At 50.3% G+C, this 16,593-nt stretch overlaps 1 protein-coding gene across 4 annotated transcripts in view; it reads left to right on the top strand.

Annotated features, from left to right (window-relative positions):
- The window catches only part of Dpf3 (double PHD fingers 3), a 287,665-nt gene that overhangs the window by 178,942 nt on the left and 92,130 nt on the right, over nt 1-16,593 (top strand). For all 4 annotated transcript variants that reach the window (XM_028877217.2, XM_037210696.1, XM_028877243.2 and 1 more), the window contains exon 6: nt 626-704. In XM_028877217.2, the coding sequence (XP_028733050.1) occupies nt 626-704 (79 nt within the window). The remainder of the gene's footprint in view (nt 1-625; nt 705-16,593) is intronic.

The following is a 16,593-nucleotide window of genomic DNA, read 5'->3' as shown; positions in this document are numbered from 1 at the left end:
CTTAAAGGAGCTCATGGCTTCAGAGGGGTCAGCCACGCTTGGCTTTCTCCATCACTATGGGTCTGTGGGGGAGTCTGAACCTCCCAATGGCAAGAGTATATGGCTGCACAAGAGTATATGGCAGGAAGAAGGATCAAGTATAACCTTTAAAGATGTGCCCCATGCTTGCCCTACATAATTCCAGCCTGGCTCCACCTCCTAAGATTTCCATCACCCCCAAGAATAATGCCACTAGCTGGGCATTTTCATACCCAGGCCATGACAGCGCCGTTCAGTCACACATCCTGTTTATGTTCCGGCTCCGCATTTAGTAGGTGAATGACGTTGGGAAAGTTACTCTGCCTCTCTGTTGCCTCAGTCCCCTCACCTATATAAGGGGACCACTAGTGTACCTTCTTCTTGGAGTTATTATGAAAACAATGGGACAAACGAGCCAGGTGAGTAGCTGAGTGATTTGGGACAAGTTACTTCCTCCCCTGGGTCTCCGTTTTCTTGCTGGTAAAGCAGGGTTGGCATGGGAACAGAGGCTGTGATGTAGGTGATTCACTGCGGCCCTGAAGAGTGTATGCCCATGAGCTGAGTGGCTGTCATAATAACCAGTGTCTCGTACTCAATGTCTCCTCAGGCTCGTGGCTCTGCAGGTGGCAGGAGGAGACATGATGCCGCTTCTCAGGAAGACCATGACAAACCCTACGTCTGTGACAGTAAGTATCTGGCGCGCTGTCTCAGCTCAGTCTTCCTATGCTGCCTTGGCAGCCACCTGCCAGCCAGCTCTGGGCCGCACCAGGCTTTTCTGCTTCCAGCTCTGTGTGGTCATATTCCCTGCTTTTGTTACGCCGGCATGGTGGGGCTCTGGGCACAGGGGATAGCCTGGAAGGGGACTCCACCTCTCACACTGCCTTTCAGGATCTCCTTCCTGGCTTTCCTCATGGTCTCTTTCAAGATTCATCCTCTGCATCTTTCTCCAGTTCAGAATCACCAACAAAAGTGTAGCCCCAAACTCTCTGACAAAGGTTCTTGGCTTCTGCCACGTTCCATTGGATTTTCCTCCGGTTCCCTTTCTTTCTCCCTGTCTCCTGTCCTAGGCAGGGCTGCTGCTGAACCTTTCCCGGACAATGGCTTGACTTAATGGCCCTTGATTCACCCCCACCATTCCCTTCCTGATTCAGAAACATCCTTTGGAAGAATGGTTGCCTGGTTCCGGGGTTAGAGCCTGAGGTTAGACGTAGTGTAGAGGCCAAGGAGGCCATAAGGAGGGCCTGTGGTCACCCAGAGGACAGGGGCTTTCTTTTTTCTCACATGCCAGGGTATGGTTTGGTAGGCTCCACAGCCTTGTCCTGTTGTCCGCCACTCTATTGGGCAGTTCCTGCTCACTCCATGGCAAGAGTAGCCATCAATGCCACATGCCTAGGGGTCTTCCTATCCTCTCTTGTCTGCTCTCAAAAACCCAGAGCTTGGTCACCAGGACCAGGCTGCTCTGAGAACAGCAGGAAGCTAGACAAGGTAGGACCTGGCATGGTGGTCTCTCTGGGGTGCCTCTCCGTCTTGTCAGGGCCTGCAGCTCTGTGGAGGCAAAGAAAGCCAGGGGATAGGACATCAGGAGCACAATGGGGTGGTACCCTTCCCCTATCCTTGACTTCAAAATGTTCTGTGCCCTGTGGGGATGACATTTGGTGGGACAACATTTTGCTAGAACTCAAACTCTATGATTCGCATTTGGCTGCTCAATACACCACGCAGATGAGATTCCTGAGACATCTGCAGGTCGCATCACCATCCTCAAGCAACTGTGTTCCAGGAAGGGAAGGGAGCAGGGCCTGAGGTCTGGTGCCTTTTGGCAGAAGGCGCCTGCTTTGGTCTGGGCCTCACTTCCCAGATGTCCTGATAGGTGAACAGTCCAAGCATGCTGGTCCTTGGGAGACTGGGCAGTGGGTGGGATTTCCAGCTGTGTACAGTACCCCACTAAGAGGGCCAGCAACTGCTTTGAAGCAGAGACACGGCTGCTCCATTTCTCTTCTAAAAAGCTATGTTTCCCATTATGCTGCTGGAGATAGTGGGGTTAGCTTTTCACTCTATTTCTGTAACTTCAAAGAAGTTCCTATTGCATTGATTGGTGACTGATTGTGTGTCCATGCGTGGGATGCATGCATGCAATGGCTTGTGTGGAGGTCAGAGGACAACTTGTAGGAGTTGGTTCTCTCCTTCCACCTGTGGGTTCCAGGGATCGAACTCAGGTCCTCAGGCTTGGTGTTCAAATTCACTTACCTGCTAAGCCATCTCCCGGGCTCTCTTTCTAGAATTTTCGTAGGATTCCATGTCTCATGTATTTCTAGACACACTCTTGATGCTCTTTTTTCTTGCTTCAGTCCCCCTCCCCCCGTTCTCTTCTGCCCTCCTCTTTCTCTGACGTCTGTGTCCCAGTGTATTATCTCTATGAAGCATCCTTTACGAGTGCCCTCTTGCCTGGCTCCTGGCTCTCCTCTTCCTGCACAGAGCCTCTGTATCAGCCCCTTCCTCCTAGCTCCTGCTCTGTGTTTCTAGTAGACCCTCTCTCCTCCAAACCTCCCAGCTCTGCTTAGGGGCTCTTGGTGTCCTTGGCTGCTTTCTGCTACCCTCCCCATAGGGTCACTTCCTCTCCATTTCCCCTGAAGAAGGACTTGGGAGGACTCGTCACAGGATGGCACCAGCTTTCCGGAAGTCTCAGCAGCTGCTTCCTTGGCTCTGCCCACCTATGTACGGCCTCCCTCTTCCTCCCTCTGCAAAGCAAGGTCCGTTGCAGTCTGCCCTTCTTCATTCTGGCTCTCTCAGGACATTGTGTGACAGCTTGGTGATTAATAGACTTTATTTTTATCTGGTGCCCTTCAGACAGGTGATCCCTAGGGGTAGAAGTGACCTTTGGAGAGGTCATGAAGCCCACCCCCCCACCCCTCAGCTGGACAAGGAATGCTTTTAATAATCTCTAATGCATCCTAACTAGAGAGGTGTCCTGTCGCCCTCCTGCAGCGTCCCCAGGGATGGTGTTACCACTAGCCTTTTCCCCACCACTGCTCCAGCTGTGCTTCCCTCCAGCTGTGCTTCCCACCACTGTTTTCCTTAATGGGAGCTGGAACCACTCTCTCTGCATCCCCTTGTCTTTTGTGTCTCCTTACCAGCAGATAGGCGTGCTCAGCATTTTGGTCTGGCATCTGCTGAATTCTTGGATGAACTAGGGTCTGTCTTACTCCATAATCTCGGTGACATCCTGCTCTGAATTCCCTTCCGGGTCTATATTTAAGCACTTCTACCGGAAGTAGCATCAAAGCCAAGTAGCTCAAAGAGCAGACATTTTCTCGTTTGATTTATACACCAGCTCTTGGAACAACCCACATTTTCAGAGACTACCCAACTGCTTTGTGCACACCTAACCACTTCCCAGTCAGTTCCTATCTGTCCGGCACCAGGGTCTCTCCAGGTGTGGAATCTTTCTCCCGAGGCATTTGATTATCTTTCTTTCCATAAATCACTCTGCATTTGGCCCCATTGAATCTCAATAAACAGATACAATAATGTGTGACTTCAATATACAAGATTCAATAAAGGCAAATTTAAAGACATTGCCCAGTAGTTAAATTCCATTCTCCACAGACTTGCAATCCCTGCCATTTTTGTATCATCTGTGGTTTGATTTGCATAATTCCCACTCCATCTTTGGAGTTATTTATGAAAACATTAGGTCACCTTGGACCCCAAACACCTCTCTATGGATTTATGTGGGTTGGTAATAGCCATTTTTTTTTCAGATGCTCTTGTGTTTAACCCTCCCTGGTATGTGTTCTTGGATGTGGGCGATGCCTTTTAATGTTGTTGGTCCAGGCTTCCTTTACACAATGGGTAGCTGAAATGTTACCTTGGTGGATAACTTCAGATCACAGAGGTTTACTTCCTGCCTTTCACTCAGCCATTGGATTTATTTCATCTCAGAAATATTAAATCATCTAAATATAATTTATTTTTTTACCCAATCTATGGTGTGCACATGAATACTTCATTTTCTAGCAAGTAACCAATTTCTATTATCTTGAATTTTTACTGAGTTGAAGGCTTGAAGTTCAGTTCCTTCACTTTCTGTCTTTTGTCTCAGGAAAGGTGTTCATTATCTTAAAACAAAGAACAGAAATGGGCTTTGTGGGGAGTCTGTTGGTGTTTGTGGATCTTGACTACCTGTGCAGAAATGACCAAGACACTCATGAAAATGCAGATTCCAGGGTCTCCATGGCAGACTTCCTCCATCAGAATCACAGGGGCTGGCCTGGAACCCACATGTGTTCTGCGTGTTTCAAGGGATTCATAAGTATGCTGATGTTTGAGGATGGCTGGTTCTCCTCATTCCAACGTGAAAGCCTTGTCCATCCAGCCCCCTGCCTGGATCTCTCTCTCTCTCTCTCTCTCTCTCTCTCTCTCTCTCTCTCTCTCTCTCTTGGATGTATATGTATGTGTTACATGTGCACATACAAGCATGGCCGCATGCACATGTGGAAAGCAGAGAAGGATATCAGATACTCTGCTTTATTCCTCTCTGGCAGGATCCGTCTCTCACCGAGCCTGGAGCCAGGCTGGCAGCCAGCAGGCCTTAGCAACCCTCCCGTTCCCAAGTCCGTACCGTGCTGGGGTTCTAGATGCCCATCCTGCCACAGTGTTTTCCATAGGTGGTGGGATCAGGACTCAGGCCCTTATTCTTGGGTATCTTTTACCCACTGAGCCATCTTCTCAGCTCCCAGGCCTAGAAATCTTAGGGCTCCAGGATTCTCTAAGCAGTCGGCCACGGGCTTGCCTCGCTGTTTTAGTTGGCTTCCTTCACATCTTTCCTTGGTAGTTCTTTCAGCAATGGTAAAGCTCAGTCATCCAGCCTAAACACAACACTTCTGCACCTGATTTTAATTTATTCGGGAGCATAAAGCCCTAATAGTACCATTATCACATGGTCTAGCTGGGGTGTTAAGAGGGGACAGACGTGAAGGGAATCCTCAGGTGTGGGCTCCTGGGATGTGTTCAGTCATTGCCTGAGTCACCCAGCCTTGGCCTAAGAGCTGCCAGTTCTGAATTGCTCTGTAGCACCCTTGCCATCAGGGCAGACTCCCAAGGAGAGACCTGCTTTCATATTTTCTTTGTGCAAGGAGCATGACAGAGAAGAAGATGGCGATGATTGAGAACATTTAGTCTCTACATGGTAGGCGTTTTGAGAGGAGCAAGAAAGCCCCCGAGTTACAGTGGCAATCTTATTAGAGCGTACCTACAGCACTCAGAGTGGTGTGCCCGGCATTTTGTAAAGACTGTCTCCACAAACCCCCACAGTAACCCTCAGCCACAGAGACAGCTGGCCCCACTTTTCTGGGAAGAAACAGAGGGCTCAGAGAGGTGAAGGGACTTCCCCAGGCCACACAGCTGGTCAACAGTCACCCCAAGGTATGAACCCTACTTCCTTAAGCTCTAGAAACGGCACAGTTCTAGGTTTGGTTTAGTCTAGGTCTGGTTTAGAGTGCCCTCCTCCTACTGTGGAGCTGAGGGAAACATTGTTTTAAAATTAGTTAATAAACACTCCTTCTTTCTTTATGAGGCACGACCCTGTGTGCTCCTAATGGTGGCTTCTAATATCAGATTGGCAGGCTTGAGTCAGGTAGTAATTGTAACTGGATGGATGGCACAATTCCTAGGCTTTTACATTGAAACCTATTAAAACCACACCACGCTAGAGCATTACTGTATGTCAGTGACTGGTCTGAGTGTGACTCACCTCTGAGTCACACCTGGTGTTGACACATCAGGAAGGTCCACTCAGCACCAGTTCCCCTATCAGGAGGGTCTTTGTCCCAGTGTCCCAGCCCTGTAGACAAGGTCTGCGGCTTTTGAATGTCCACGTCACAGGGGTGATCTCTCTCTTAGAAACCCAGCTGGAGGTAGCTCTTGCCTAGTGTTCCCTCCTTACTGTGATAAAAATACCGAACTGGAGCTTCTTAAGGAGCAAGGGTTTACTTCGGCTCCCGCGTTGGAAGCATATAGTCAGTCCACCGTGGCGGGCAAGGCATGAAAGAGTTCATGTTGTCTTGAGAAATGTGGCAGCGGGCACAAGAGCCTGCTTGCCCACATCTTAGCAGACCAGGGAAGAGAGAGTGGGTGGAAAGAGGGCCAAGCTATAACTTATCAGATCTGCTGTCCTAGTGACCCATTTTATGGTAAAGGATCCACATTTCCCCCAAACAGTGCCACCAGTTTGGGGACCAAGTGTTCAGTGAGGTGGGATTGGGTGGAGGGAGCCTTTCCCATTCAAACCGTAATGGGGTGCAACCGTGTCTATAGGGGCCATGTCAGAGTTGGGTTGGGGGGTCTCTGCCTGCTCTGACCCTCTGCCTTCTGCCATATTTATTCTGGAGGGGGAAGGGGATAGGGTGAAGAGGGTCTCTGTTCAGTTCTGTTAGTGACTGTGACATTTCTTCTCTGTGGTCTCTCAGAGCTCTGGGGCTCCCTCATCAGCACCCCTGCCCTGTGGCTCCCTTCCTCCCACACAGCAGCCTCACATGAGGCTGTCTGCCCAAACCAGATGTCTCGGGAACAGAAAGGAGGAGGAGTACATGGGGAGGAGACATCAAGAGGGTCACACCATCGGTCGGAGGAGCGTGGGATGGGTGCCTGGGGAGATGGGCAGCCACAGGGGTCCTGGGAAGTCTGCTCTCCCTCGGCTCCCTTCAGACCACCGTGGTTTCCTTTAAACCTGTGTGCAGCAGGGAGATTCAGATGACTATTTCTTCCTTATTAAAATTTCCTTTGGAGGGCACGGAGGCCTGCATTCTCTGAGGCTCCATGTGTTTTGTGCTTCAAACCGTGGCAGGAAAAAAAAAAAGCCAATAACTTGGCCTTCAGGCTTGCTGCCCTTGTGCGGTGGCTGGCCCATCACTCAGTTGTCTCGGGCTGTTATCTTGCAGATCCTTGGATATGTGTGTGTGAGGGGGTGGCAGAGGTGGCCTCAGTGCCCCAGAAACTTGATTTGTGGAGCAGGGCCTGTGGGTGGGATTGATCACGGGAGATGGAATGCATTTGTCCTCACAAAACTGGGCCTGTTTAAATATGTAAATGCCACCGTATCACGGACATAGGTGGCAGGTGGTGTCCCTGCAGGGCTGGCCAGAGGCAGGGTTGGGAAGTTTCTCTTTGATGCCCACCTTCCAGCTTGCCTGCCTGTTTTCTCTGCCCTGCTGCTTGGCCCTGGCCTTCCTGTTCTCAGATGCCCTCTCCTTCCCCATTCTTCCCTCCAAGCGGGCCGCTATAGCCACCAGTGCCTTCTGGAATTGCTTTCTCATCCAAAGGGACCTTTTGATCCATGATGCTAAGAGGCCCTTTTCATTTCAACTTCTTGAATATTCAGCATACACTGTTTATTTCCTACTGAGGATGGAAACTTGAGCATGTTTCTATTGTTTTTGTGCAGGAAAGCAGAGGCTTTGGATAAGTCAAAAAGGGGAAAATAAACTGGCTGTCTGTCGTCTTAGTTCTCAAAGGGGACTGAGTCCGAAGCTTTTGTAGGATTCTCTGGGGTTTATTCCCTCCCCCCAATTCTCCTCTCACCTTCCCCTCACCAGTGCAAGGGAATAAGAGTTTTCCATGTCAACAGATACATTTCTATGGCAGCCATTCCAGGGCTACATAGTATTCCATCACGTGGACATGCCACAGCTGATGATCTTTCTGGTGTGTGCGGTCAGGAGTCAATTTGCTAAATGCTCAGTTTAGAACTTGTTCCCTACTAACAACATGGTGGCCATTTCTCCACACAGTTTTGTCTTTTTTTCTTAGCAGATATTAGTTGTACATAATAATTGTTTCATTATGGCACTTTTCACATGGGGATATAATGTATTTTGATCATGCCCATCTCCTATTACCCTCTCTTGTCCCCCTGCTCCTCCCATGGGTCCATTTTTCTCTTTCCAACTAACCTCTCTTCTACTTTCATATCATTTATTCATCTTTATTTATATTTGCTGACCCAATGAGTTTAATTAGGGTTGCCTATGTGAGCCCTGGTAAGGGGTCATTTACAGGAGCACGGGCATCTTCCAGTGCCATGCCCTTAAAGAAAATGTCTCCCCTTTCCCCAGCAGTGACCAGTAGCTCCATAGGGAGGGGTAAGTTCCCATGAGCTCCTCCTCCACCCACGATGGAATGGTAACGGGTCCAGTCTTTGTATAATGTCCTATTGCTTCCTCGAAGGGGAACTGAGGTCAAAGGGCGTGGTGCATGTCACAGTGTGGGGTGTGGCCTATGCCAGGTGAGAGAGCTGGGGAAGGACAGTGCCCTGACCAGGAATGAAATGACTGAAGCCATGCTGTGGCTCTGCCACTTGCTGTCCGTGCCTTGGAGAAGATGACTTCTTCTGGGTGTCATGTCCTCTGTGTGCATCGGGAAGGGCACCTAACTGTGATGATACCCGATATGGTTGAAGAAATATTTCTCCTGCCTCCATTTCCTCTTTCTTAGTATACCTGAGTAGACCAGGCTTGTCAGACAAGGAAAGATTTAGTTGAGCAGACACTAGGTGCTGTAGGGGCCAAAGGAGAACTGTGTGTGTGTGTGTGTGTGTGTGTGTGTGTGTGTGTGTGTGCATGTGTGTACATGTGTGTGTGTGTACATGTGTGTGTGTGCATGTGTGTGTGTGTGTGTGCATGTGTGTGTGTGCATGTGTGTGTGTGTGCATGTGTGTGTGTGCATGTATGTGTGTGTGTGTGTGTGTGTGTGTGTGTGTGTGTGTGTGTGTATTGGCGGGCTGTGGTGTGGTTAGAGGACATATCCTGAGGCCAGTCTGATTTAAACAAGCACAGAGTGAATGGACTCCTGTCTCCAGGCATAAGAAGAGTTTACGTATAGGTGTGGAGAGAGGTCATAATTGTAAAGGTTTCTGACTTTGGTTATGCGTTTGGAATGTCCCCCTATATGTGCTGTTTCATTCTCACAGCAGGATCATGAGATAGAGATTGTGGTCATCTCTGTCTTCTAGACAAAGACTGGGGAGCAGATGCCCATGGGCACTGGAAGATGCCCATGCTCCTGTAAATAACTCCCAGGGTCACACAGGGAATAAATAGGGAGGTGGAATTTCACTGTGGCTGTGGCTCTCTTCCCATCCCTTCTTCCACAGTCATGGATGCTTTCTATATGGACACTGAGTGTACCTCCCAGGAGGCTCCCTCTCAAACTGTGGTCACAGTTTGCTGTGTGCTTGTTTTCTCAGTCTAGACAGTGTACCATCTGGGGGCAAGGACCATGTCGTAGGCCACCGGCACCGTATCCCTAGCACAGTGCTGATCCCAAACCCTTGATGAATGGCTGGGGAAGGGATTGCGCTGGGAACAGACTCCCTTGTCCGGTGCAGAGTGTGCAGTAAGGTGACAAGGGTCTAAGCAGGAGAGGCTTACGGAGATACCACGGTATGCTTTGTCCGGGGGGTGACTGCATTGTTAATCTATAGGATTATTTAGGTAAAATCCCTGAAGCCTGGGCTGGGGTGTCTTCCCAATCACAGAGAAGAAGATGAGCAGCCTGGGTGAGAGCAGGAACAAAATGAATGAAGTAAACAAGGCAGGCCTCGTGACGGAAAACCCACAGGGGTGGTGGGGATGTTTCAGCTGGTAAAGCGTCTGCCTTGGAAACGTGAGGGCTTGAGTCTGATCCCCAGAACCCTCAGAAAAAACAAGCCAGGCGTGGTGCACAAGCTCGAAATCCTAGGGCTGGAGAGGCAGAGATGGGAAGATCCCCAGCTTTTGCTGGCCTGGTAAGCCTGGCCTGCTTGGCGAGTTCCAGGCCAGTCAGAGACCCTGTCTCCCAAATGAGTGGATGGTGCTTGAGGAATGATAGTAGAGATTATTCTCTGGGTTCCACAAGTATACATACACACACACGCACACGCACACGCACATACACACACACACACTTACACACACACACACACACACATATGAGAGAGACAGAGACAGGGAGAGACAGAGACAGAGAGATAGACAGAGAGACAGAGACAGACAGAGACAGAGAAACAGAGAGAAAAGGAGCCAGAGACTGGGGGCAGGGAGGAGAGAGAGAAGGAACCCCACAGAACCTGGCTATGGGAGAGAGCATGATGGTGTTTAAGTGTGCAGAGAGAGGCACTGAGGACTGCTAGCATCTTGGGCTTGAGTCACCGAGACACGAAGGGAGGCTTAACTGGAACCTTCTGAAAGGAGAAGGATATTTGGAGAGTGACGAAACTTTGCCACGAAAGCTGGGGAAGTGTCAGGAGGCGCAGGCAGGAAGTCTTTTCTTCTTTTCTTTTTATTAATTAAATTTTTTCATTTATTTTACATCCTGACCACAGTTTCCCCTCCCTCCTCTCCTTCCATTCTGCCCCCAACCGTCTCCCCTCTGCCCGGCCCCACATCCATCCTCCTCTGTTTCTGTTCAGACCGGGGCAGGCCCCCCATGGGTGTCAGCAAAGCATGGCAGATCAAGTTGAGGTAGGACCAAGTTCTTCCCTTTGTATTGAGGCCGGGTGAGGCAACCCAGTATGGGGAATAGGTTCCTAAAAGCCAGCCTAAGTGTTAGGGACAAGCCCTGATCCCACTGCTGGAAGTCCCACAAAGAGACCAAACTACACAACCGTCACAAATATGTAGACGGCCTAGGTCGGTCCCATGCAGGCTCCCTAGCTGTCTGTCCAGAGTCTGTGAGCTCCTATGAACCCAGTTGTTTCTGTGGGTTCCCTCGGGATGACCTTGACCCCCCTGGCTCATACAATCCTTCTTCCCTCTCTTCAGGATTCCTGGAGCTTGGCCCAGAGTTAGGCTGTGGGTCTCTGCATTTGATCCCATTGGTTACTGGTTGAAGGCTCTCTGATGATGATTAGGGTAGTCACCAATCTGATTACAGGAGATGGCCCGTTCAGGCACCCTTTCCATTATCCAGGCAGCAAGTCTTAACAGAAGCAATGGACTTTGGTTTCCCTAACGGTGATAGGAGTCCCACAAGGTGGCTTAGGATTCACAAATAAAATCTGCTCTGTACCTGGTGCGTCATTTGTCAGGGTGTCCATCCAGCCCTAGGAGGTGGATAGAGGTCTCCAGAGAGGGAACACCCACAAGCCTCCAAGTGGGTAGGAGCTGCCTCCATGGTAACTGGGTCAGATTCTTGACTTTTTCTCTGTTTGCTTTCCCCAGAAATGTTGACCATCATATTTATTATTTCAATTATTTTTATATAATTGAATTATATTTTTCTTTTTAAGCTAATTAAAGACACGCCAACATGGACCTCACTAGAATGAGGATTCAGACACTGCCTTGTAAGAGACAATGGTTGGAAGAGGATGGACTTGAGATCGAGAGGCCAGGATTTGAATCTTTGCCATGTCATTTCCTAGCCGTGACCTTGGGCATATCCCAAAGCCCCTTTGAATCTCGATTTCTTTGTCAAGCAGTAACACCAATATGAATGCTAGAGTTTCTAGGGAGGCTCAGTCAGAGAGTGTGCAAAGCATTAGCCTATTGCCTGCTTCGAGGGTATTATCAATAAGTTTTTATTTTCTTTACACCAACCGACAAAGGCACTTAGCACCCCAGGGGAGTCCCTGTTGTGTTCTGTGTACCAGATACCGGAGTTGCCAGGTCTGTGGAAGCAGTCTATAAGATGGAATGAATTGGCAAAAATGGCCAGTGTTCCAGATGCCGTGCTCCGGGCCAGGCTCCACAGCCTTGATCCCGTGCTGACACGGGTCTCACCCTGTCTGTGGTCTACAAACTTATCACTTCCATTTTACAGACAAGAAAATCGAGGCTTCTGAATGTCGCTTGCCCCGGGTCACATAGCAAATTGCCAGCATTCTGTTGCCATGTTTCTCAGTAGGACAGGAAACTTCATGGTTTGGTTTGTGGCCTGGCTGCCCCTCTCTTCCGGGTGCTCAGGAGCAAGTGACGTTGTATTCTGAAAATGAAAGACTTGGAGTGTGTCTCTCTCCTTCCTGTTATTAACTGGGAGCCACATCCACGTCTAATAAATTCCTAAAATAAGCACAACAGCTGCTGCCCTGGGTTACCACCAGGCTTGCTGGGCAGTAGATCCTGGGTCTGGACTCTGAAGATAACGGGCAATGCCAGGCTTTGAGACATGTGTCTATAAAAAGGCAGGATGTTAGCTGGGTGTGATGGTATATACCTGTGATCCTAGTACTTGGGAGGTGAATGCAAGAAAACAAGGAGTTCAAGGCTAGCCTTGGCTACATAGTGAGTTCAAGGCCAGCCTATGTTACATGAGACCTTGTTGTAAAAAATTCCACACAAAAGGCCAAAAACAAACAAACAACAACCAACCAAACAACAAAAACCAGAAAAAACACCACACACACACACACAAAATGTCAGGATGTGACAACCTACCACTCCCCCAGCTCCTATGATCCTATCCAAAGAATTAAGTTTAAAATAAGCATCATGGGTAGTTTGAAAGAACAACCGACATCACAGGACCTCAGCTGCTGGCCGTGCTGGGTAGGTGGGGAGATGGGAGTCAGCAGGCCCTGGGCGGATGTTGTGGCTAGGAGCATGTATCATTTTTCTATTGTGGCTGAGGGGTCACATAGAGCTTTCAAGGCCCAGAGAAAACAGAACCATGAGGAGCTAGAATGGAGAAGACTTAGAGGGAATCTGATCTAGCCTCCATATTTTCACAGTGGGGTTTGTCCAAGGATATGCAGAGGGTGTCTAAAAGAGCCGGAACTGGATCCCAGGGCTGCTGGAGGCAACCAGCTCATCTGGAATCCAGCCTTGGAGGCCCACCCCAAGTGTGGGAGCCTTGGTCTTTTTTTTTTTTTTTTTTTTTTTCGAGAAGGGTTTCTCTGTGTAGCTTTGTACCTTTCCTGGATCTCACTCTGTAGACCAGGCTGGCCTCGAACTCACAAAGATCCAACTGCCTCTGGCTCCGAGGGCTGGGATTAAAGGCGTGCGCCACTACCACCCGGCTAGCCTTGGTCTTGCTAGAGGGGATCCTTGCCACTTATACAACTACAGGTACAAACAGTGCAGGGATAATCTTGTGCTTCTCTTGTTGAGGCCCAGAGTCCTTGTTGGTTCTTAAGGAACGCCTAGCCATTTAAAATGGTCCTTAGGGTTGAACAAGCCTGCCCTGAGAGCGCATGTCTGAGATGCATCTCTCCTGGGGTTTTGTCCCGATCTCAGTTTATTATAGGGCCACACGGGACTTTTCTCACGTTGACTGCTCCCTACCTGGGGAACTGGACGTAGGCTTTCCTCCTCCACCCCAGATGGTACCGCAGAGGGGAGGAAGAGGGATGCCGGTCAGGTGGGTAGAGCTCCAAATAGCCACCAAGCAGCCTGCCAGCACATGGTGGTTCTGACCAAACGGTATGTGCGAGGCCCTGCAGGGTGTGGGCTCCACTCGGAAGGACTGAGCAGGAGAGAACAGGATGACGTCATGATTATGAAGGTCCCATCGGGATAAAAGCAGAGCAGGGCACACAGGCCCTACCTTACCTTTCTCACTCTCCACCCTCCTGCATCTGCTTCTTCCTGGCAAATTGCCAGATGCAGAATGAGGGCCCCTGAGAGAAGCAAGCTATGGAGGTCAGCCCCAGGCACTGGGGGGGCTGGGGACAGGAATGACAGGCAGAAAACACACAGAATGTCTTCCAGCTGTATTCTCCAAAGGCGGATAGACCGAAGTCTGAATCCTGTGTTTGCCATTGAGGGAGTCACATAGCCTTTCTCAGACCCAGGTTCCTCGCCTGGAGAATGGGATCCATGCCTTGTGACTGGGGTAAGACTCTGGGTGGGCATTGGGGGCTGCCTGATTGTAGTTCTGATGCCCTCGAGCCACCAGCCAATGCTGGGTGCTGTGATGTGCGTCCCAGCTGAAGCAGTTGAGCTATAGAGAGAAGGGGGCTGTGTGCCTGTGCCATGGGCAGACGCTGGGAGTGTGAGGCGGCTTGTGGCTCCCAAGGCCTAGGCTTTGTCTCTTGGACACTCATCCCATAATTGCTTTCCGTCGCCGCTTTCAGTCTCTGGGAACCACTGGCTCAGATACCCACTGCGTGCTCCAAGTTGGGCTGATGAAAATGTGCCAGAGTCATTAAGTTATCAGTAGGGAAGGCAGCCGCTTCTCCCCGGCAGGAAGGATTCTGCTGTCTGCCGCAGCCGGCTTTGTTCACACAAACTGCCAACCCCCCATCCACCCCCCATCCAGCCTCAGACGACGATTGGAGCAGGACTAAGGGGGATAGGGGATGTGCCGTCCCTGTTCTGGGACAGCACTGATGGCATTCGCAACTCTAGCCTGGAGGTCCCATGTGGAGAATCCAGCTCTGGACCGGGAATGTGGGCAAAGCTATTTCTGCAGCTTGACAGATGGATCCGCCCCAGGGGGAAGGAGAGAGAGGGAGGCGAGCTGGACTTCCCTTGTCAGAGCCATTGCTCGCCACATGCGCGGTGCCAGGAACACAAAATCCAGGTGCTTGCTTGCCAAGGTGAAAAGAAGGACCTTAGGCTGTGCGCAGATGGGGCTGACTGGTCCCGGGGGGGGAGGGGGAATGGCTACAGAGGTGCATGACGCAGAGGAGTGGGCCCCAGGGAAGGAAACTGGAGCGGGAAGATGGGGGTTCAGCCCTCTCTGCATGCTTCAGCAGTCTTGGGGCTTAGTCTGATTCCCTGCGACAGCTACTTCCAGAGTGGGATTGCTGACTTGGTAAGAGGGGAGCAGATGGCGCCGGTACTTTATTTTCAGAATGTTATTTTTCTCCTCACCTTCTTCTCTACCCTCCACCATTAGCCCAGACTTCAGAGGAGAAACAGCTAGCTCCCTCCCTTTTGGGGCTGATTGTCTTTCCTGAGCCCCTTTGATGGCAGTTGATGACAGCTGATGGTGACGGAGACTTACCATGGGCAGGATCCCTTTTTAATCTTTCTCTTGCATCTTATGGCGAGGTAGGTGTGCTGTCACAGTGAGCCCCATTTCAGAGAGACTCAGCTGTTTGCCCCAGATCAGGTAGTCAGCAGTTTCAGTTGGAGTCTGAACCCAGATGTGGACTATTTGGATGTCAGTACAGCCCCTACCCCGACCCCCAGGACAAAGCTAACGAGGGCCAGAGCTGTTGATCACACTGGAATGGTGGCCAGTGAGTTGCCCTAGGTGGACTTCTGGGAATCCACTCTTGCCCCGGCTGCTTGCGGCCTAGGTTCACCCTGGTGGATTTAAAGCTTTCAGTTGGAGTAACTTATTCATTCCCACATCCTCACTCCCAGATTTCCAAAGCAAGATAAGATCCAGAGGGAACAGAGAGAGAGAGAGAGAGCTGAGTTGGTAAACTGCTCATAAGGACCTGAGTCTGATTTATGAAATCCATGTAAAATGCTAGGTGTGGTAGTGTGTGCTTGTAATCCCAGCACTGGGGATACAAGGACAGGTGTCCCTGGGGCGCACTGGCTGTCTAATCTGCCCTGTAGTGAGCTCCAGGCCATTGAGAACACACACACACACACACACACACACACACACACACACACACACACACAACACACACACACACACACACCCCCCCCCACACACCACACCACACCACATACCATACACACACACACACACACACACACACACACACACACACACACACACACACACACACACACACACACACTACCATGAAGGGTCCTTGAGGAATCTATAGGAAGTATCTCAAGATGGTGGCCATAGAACATGAAACCCAGCGGGAGGCTCTTTCGATTGCCCAGATGAATTTCCTATGAAGTTGGCCCCTAGTGTTTGGAGTGACAGCTGGAAAGGAAGCAGTATTAAATGCAGGAGGTCAGCGGGTGTCATCTCTAGGCTGTCTAAGGCAGTCAAAGCAGGATTTCTAAAGCGCTCCTTCCTATCAAAACCTTGCACTCCAATGCCATTGCGCTTCCCCCAGAATAAATCACCGAGTCTGGACTTCCTCTCACCCCGTGATGATGTCATTTGAAAGACTAAGTGTTAGCAGCTTTGTTCGGAGCTCAGTATCTTCTCCATTAACTCCAGTTCCTCCTACCTCTGCCTTTCAAGCTGCCCTCTCCTGCGGCCTCCCTTCAGCCTGTGACCTGCTCACAGATCCACTCTGATAAATCAGTGCATCCCTCTCCTCAGAGATCCTCCCCTTCTCCCACCAGCTGCCCCGTCTCCTCCTACAGGCCTGCTGGGAGGAGGGGTCTATTAGCCTTTGGCTGCTGCCTCATTTCCCGGAGCATGCCAGCCATCCCTCTGCGGCGTTGTCTCATCCTCCAGAAGGTCGTGGATTATTTTCTTGCTGTGGTGGCCTGCCGAGGGCCATGTGCAATGGCCGCCACCACCTCAGTCTCCTTCCCTTTGGGCCTTACTTAGTGGCCCTGCCTCTTGGCCTGAGTCTACTCACCTTTAAGACAGGTGTATTAGCTACTTTTCTGCTGCTGCCGTATAAATACCATGGCCAAGGAAACGGATAGAAGCAAGAGTTTATGACAGTTCCAGAGGGTTAAGAGTCCATCATGTGGGGAACTTGCATAGGACTGAACCAGGCCC

The sequence above is a fragment of the Peromyscus leucopus genome, chromosome 14, assembly GCF_004664715.2.
Source record: "Peromyscus leucopus breed LL Stock chromosome 14, UCI_PerLeu_2.1, whole genome shotgun sequence".
Lineage (NCBI taxonomy): Eukaryota > Metazoa > Chordata > Mammalia > Rodentia > Cricetidae > Peromyscus > Peromyscus leucopus.
The sequence above is the reverse complement of the archived record's forward strand: the minus strand, read 5'-3'. Positions and strand labels throughout refer to the sequence as shown.